At 34.0% G+C, this 6411-nt stretch overlaps 1 protein-coding gene across 1 annotated transcript in view; it reads right to left on the reverse strand.

Annotated features, from left to right (window-relative positions):
• LOC117114564 (dual oxidase 1-like) overlaps positions 1-6411 on the reverse strand; it is a gene marked incomplete at its 5' end in the record, with an annotated part of 35261 nt that overhangs the window by 7574 nt on the left and 21276 nt on the right. Inside the window, 2 exons of the mRNA XM_033258241.1 lie at positions 1760-1968; positions 4191-4524. Of these exons, the coding sequence (XP_033114132.1) occupies positions 1760-1968; positions 4191-4524 (543 nt within the window). The remainder of the gene's footprint in view (positions 1-1759; positions 1969-4190; positions 4525-6411) is intronic.

A 6411-nucleotide genomic window follows, 5' to 3' on the forward strand; every position in this document is an offset into this window, starting at 1 on the left:
ATATGCTAAAATCAGGCCTATTTTTAATCAGTTGTAGCTCCTTAGGATGAAAGGTGACCCCCAATTTTTAATTCATATTCTGAAAGCACATAAGTTGTAAATATGATTATATAGATCATAATGGCTGATCGGACATTGTGACGTCATCATATTGGCATCTGAATTCAAAGAAAGTGAATTATAGATATGATATCATTTTTGAAAATACGCATTTGAGCGTATCTCGCTTATCCTCGATCGATCGTCTTCCAACTTTGAGTATGTTATAGCTGAGACAATTCTCTTTCATATATTTGACTTCTTTTTACATTTTGATGATGTCATCATGGTCAAAAAAATTGTTTTTTTTCTGACCCCCCACATCTTTCTTTTCTCTAAACGTTGATGAGCCTATATCATCTTAACCATTCGTCATTTCTGAAACATATTAAGTGAGCATAATCTTCAGGTCAAGTTTGAATGTCAGGTACCTTATTTTTCCGTTCGCACGAATTAACGTGCGCGTACGCGTGCATCAACATTCATATATGCATAAAACCATGAATATTTTTAATCAGATATAGCTCCTTAAGATGAAAGGTGACCCCCAATTTTTATTACATATTCTGAAAGCACATGAGTTGTAGATACGATTTTATAGATCGTATTGGCTGATCGGACATTGTGACGTCATCATATTGCCATTTCAATTAAGAAAAAACTGAATTTTTATTTATGACGTTATTACTTTTTATACTTGTTTGAACGTATCTCGCTTATCTTGATTGATTGTCTCCCACCTGTGAGTATGTTATAGCTAAAACAATTCTCTTTCGGACGTGTCCCTTTATTTTTCATTTTGATCACGTCAGCATGGTCAAAAAGAATGAATTTTTAGAGCATTCTTATCTCTCATTCTTAAAAGATGTAAAAAATAGAACACAAGAGGGCGGCAGACTTTATTTCGATGCTATCAGACTTATATATACAGTATAGGTTATACGAAGGGAAAATTCCTGTGGCATTAATAACTAACAGACGGTTTTAAAAACACGACAATATTTAATTTCGTGTGCCATTACTGTACACGCACACATCGTGACGTGTGTGTATGTTAAAATTTCAAAATTTTCAATATCACTATTCAGATAGTTTAAACGTTTCGGGTCATTTTCTGCATTCCAAAACTTTCCATATTTACACGCCATGCACACAGAACGTACTGAAGCTGGAAATCATGTTTTGTTACATATTTTGTGTTCCTGACACTGTATTCATATCTGGAGTCACTCTTTGTGCCATTACCATGCTCACGGGCGTCAAGCCGTACGTGTACGCATACGCATGCGTAAATCTTTTAAAATGCTGAAAATTATTCTTTTTTAAAACACTAGTTGTACAGAATATTTTAGCATATTATGAAACTTTTCAATCAGCACCGCACGCGCTTTATAAGGGTAAAAGTACGGCGGATCACCAAACTCGTCTTTAGTGAGTTCAAATCTAGTCTAATTATTGTTTCTGTTTCTAATGTTATTAATGAGCGGACCCTATGCAGTGTAAAATGAATTTTATAAACTATACTGCATTCTGATATTTCTGTTTGCACAAGGGTTTGCACACGGTTTGACTCACTGTGTGTTCCCCCAGACGCTTTGCATTTTAAGACTCAGATCACATGTTATGAAGCGGAATGATTTGAGCATATGCACTCCTTCGCGCATTAAATTATTCGCTAAATCAATCAGTAATGCAGGGATAAAAATAATCATCAACTTACAATAGGCCCTTTCTGCAAATATTCCAAGTACAACCAAACAATAGAGTGCAAGATTAAACATTCGTAGGCGATTGTTTTCAATGAATCTAGTGGTTGACAAAAGACTCCTCTCAACCGATGTTCTGTAGTATTTTGCCTTCACTGTCTTCACATAACGAAAGTCTTTTCGTCCACATTTCAATTTACTGTCATTGTTCCTCTCAATTTCCCTAAAAATATTTAATGGCAAATATATTAGCAGTTTGTTAATTTAACAGTATTAATATGTTCACAACTACTACTGTATTCCGTCTTTATTGGTATTGGAAACGTATACAAATTCAATCCAGTTCATTTTTTTCCTTTAGACACAAGGCCAAAGATTACCAATAATAACCTTTATCATTATCATTATCATAATTAACATGTCATTATCAATATTATTATTTTCTCTGCCAAGAAATATATGTTTTTAGTCATGTAAGTTTGTGTGTGTGTGTCATGTTTTGGTGTTTTCGTGTGGTTCTTTTTTTGTGTACAACATATCTCAAAAACAGCTGCATTTTGTTACATTATAATTACTTAAATATGACAATTTATATTTAATTATACAAATCTCCGAAAAACGCTAAAGAAAAACTATAAATATGTGTGAGTTAAAAAAATAATGAATGTGGCTTTCCATATACAATAAACTACGACCTCAATAGGATCAACATGTTTTAACAAGGACAGCAAAGGTACATGAAGGTACAGTAAATGAATCTGATACAAAAGTGCATAGGCCATTGGCTGATTTGAGGTGGAATGAGCACTATAGCCTCCCTTATATTTACAAGCTAGATTAAAATCAGCAAAACCTATATAAAAAAAAAGTTTGCATAGAAAAATATAGAAATATTTCGACATTAATCCTGTCATCATAGGAATGAAAAAATTATCCATATTTACAAGCTTATTAAAATATTAATATATATGCTTATTTAACATGTATTCTCTTTGTATTTAGAACAAAAGTGTAATAACTCTAGATGAATCATTTTTAATCGTCTGTTATCACATGTTTTCATCTCTATTGCGCTAGTGCCTTCACTTGGTCCCAGAAGTCAATCTCACACCCACATATATATTGAAATCACGTCGGCTGACGATCGTCGGGTATGTACATAATCGTAGTGCGAAAAGTATCATGCACAAGTTCATCTACAGGTAACTCTGATTTCTTATTGCTCTTTTGCATGACTAGGCAACACTCATGGATATTATTTTAAAATGATCCGATTGAGGGCGTAATTTATTTCATATGGAAGGCCACGTTCATTAGTTATTAAACTCAAATGTATTTAAAGATTTGCTTCATATTTTTAGTAGATTGTTTGTTTGTTTTATTGTTTTTTACCACACACACATAAAATATAAATTAATCAAGGATAAATGTTACAATTGAAATTACATTTCAAAAAAAAAAAAGAAGTGTGCGGTAGGAGGTCAAAATAAGTTTGTAAACAAACTTTAGGACATGACCACCAATAGTAAATAATAATATAATAAATAAATAATAATACATAATAATAATAATAATAATAAATAAATAATAATACATAATAATAATAATAATAATAATAATAGTAACAATAACAACAATAATAACATCAATAATAATAAAACTGATAACAAAATAATATATATATATATATGTATATATTATACATATATATAAACACATACACGTATATACATATATATATATATATATATATATATATACGACCTCAATAGGTCATTCGAAGACGACATGCTAAGACTAATAGAGAACGTAACCTTCAAGAAAGTAAATGACTCATTCCAAAACACCCTGAACTCCGACATCAAAAAGATAAAAAACTCCAAATCTATGTTCATCCCAGCAGACAAAACTCGAAACCTCTACGAAATGGACTACGACCGACATAGAAAGCTACTGAGGGACAACAACACCAAGACCTACAAAACAACTGAGCTGGCGACCGTCGATAACATCAACGCGGAAGCACTCAGCATCGCCCATAGACTTGGTATAGCCGACCGAATGAACACCATAGCTAAAAACCAAGCATTCATCAGCCTGAAAGACCACAAGGAAAACTTCACCAACAAACTACCCTGCAGACTCATAAACCCGGCAAAAAGCGAAATCGGCCTCATCAGCAAATGTAATGAAAAGGTTATTGGTCTCACAAAAATCAATGAGAACCGGACCAGTATTATTTCTAATTCCTCTCGAATGCTGTCCTTGACAGTTTTCTCTACCTTGATATTTACCTACTTTCGCATTAATGTCGCCGCAAATAATTAGGTGTGTTTTATATTTATATATTCGTGTAATTGTTTGAAGGTCTTTATACAGCCTATCTGTGCCGTCTTTATCAACTCCAACGCTAGTTGGTGCATAAACATTAACGATACAAATTACCTTCCTTTCTCTTGTTTTAATTTGCAAAACCGAAATCCTTTCAGATACTTTCCAATATTTATGAATGCTTTTAACCCATCTCTTGTGAACGAAGAAGCCATTCCCGTAATGCCTGATCTCAGCTCCCAGGTTAATGAAGCGTCCCCGCATATGTCCTCGTTGATCGGCTTCTCGGTTTTTGTTTCCTGTAAGCAGGCTACATCAACGTTATAGTTGATGATATCTTGTGCTAACTGATTACGCTTGATTTCATTATTTAGTCCTCTGACATTGAATGTACTGATATTAAATATCTGTTCCTTCACCATTTGGACGTTGCCATTGCTGCAAATTCCTAGACATAAGCGAAAACATAAGACTTAAAAGGCCAAGGGCCCAGAGCGGCGTCACTCACTCAACCGACAGTTGTTTGGAGAAGAGATTTGTATACTTCAGAGGGAGAACGTCAGTTATCTAATCAAGCTACTTGTCAACCACTTCCAGATGATCCGACTTCTAGTGATATAGCTACTGTAAAACAGACTATCAAATCTTTAATTAGGAATAATCAACTTCAGTGGATACTATAATTCGGCTTTCAGAACTGGTCTTATGCACTACAGCATTTGCCTTTAACCATAAATATTATCGCCAAATATCTGGAGTTAGCATGGGTAGCAAAATGGCATCATCGTTTGCATGTCTCTTCATGGATCATCTCGAACATCAAATCTTGTCACAATTCAAAGGACCTAAACCCAAAATATTTAAACGTTATACTGATGACTGCATAGGGGCTACCAGTGGGAGCACTGAAGAATTACATGAATTTATTAATTTCGCTAACAATTATCACCCAGCTATTGACTTCACTTATGAAATTTCCTAGAATTCGATGGCTTTCTTAGATATTAAACTATCTATTGAGGAATTACGGCTCACTACATCAGTGCATTATAAATCTACGGATGCTCATACTTACCTCAACTACGCTTCTTCGCATCCACCATCATGCAAACAGGCCATACCATATTCACAATTTCTGAGACTCAGAAGGTTATGTAGCAATGACGAGGACTTTAAATTTAAAACCCAAGAAATGGCTGAATTCTTCAATCAACGCGGATATCCCACTGACATCATTAGTAAATCATTGGAGAAAGTGCATACTGTTACCCATGAAGAAGCATTGAATCCAACAGCATGTGACACCACGCAACGCACGCCTCTGGTTTTAACTTACCATCCTACCTCTAAGAAGATTGCTAAGATTGTAACAGACAATCATTATATTTTGGAATCAGACCCAGCCACCACGTGATCGTAGCTTGAAGGACCAGTTAGCTAAGTCAAGATTGAAAGCAATACAACCAGCAGATAATGTAGGCATGACTAGGTGTAATAGAAGTAGATGTAAGACATGTAAGCATGTTGTATGTACGGATACTATCGTAGGACCTTCCAGTAATTTTTCTATTCGAGAGAAATTTACGTGTACCTAGTAATGTTATATATGCTATTATTTGTGTTAAATGTAATAGGGTTTATATAAGAGAAACGAAAAGGGGGCTTGGAGATAGATTCGTGGAACATTTGCGCTCTATCAACCTTAACACATCAGGTCTACCAATAGCCGAACATTTTAATGATAATCATGATATTAATAATGATATATTAGTTACCGGTATCAAACAATGTAATTCATCTGAATTTAATCACAGACGTTTGGAGGAGCGTATTATTTTTCAACTAGGTACTTTGAAACCTCATGGACTGAACGTCTCATTTAAATCTTTTAGAGATTAATTTGTTATTTTATTTATCTTGCTGTGATGCATACTGTGACCATAATACTATGACATTATTATGCCTTTGATTTGTTAGACCTATGTGATTACACGCCTTCTAGGCTTAGCCGTTTGTATTGTCTTACTATGTTCATTGTTTCGTTATGGCGTCAGTACCACCGTTTAGGCTTTACCGATACCACCGCTTCTTTTGTATATGTTCTCTATATAACCCTGTTCATCCCACTATCCTATCAGTACCTGATCATGACCTATGGTCAAAAGTACTAGTACAATAAATATTTTATTTTGAGACAGATACAGAACTTTGTTTGACTTCTTATTTTATATATACAAATCTCTCTATGCAGCAACTCTACATTTATTTGGATATATATATATATATATATATATATATATATATATATATATATATATGTGTGTGTGTGTGTGTA

This window comes from Anneissia japonica, unplaced genomic scaffold (genome assembly GCF_011630105.1).
Source record: "Anneissia japonica isolate Jap-2015-1 unplaced genomic scaffold, ASM1163010v1 scaffold10591_len99828_cov210, whole genome shotgun sequence".
NCBI lineage: Eukaryota > Metazoa > Echinodermata > Crinoidea > Comatulida > Comatulidae > Anneissia > Anneissia japonica.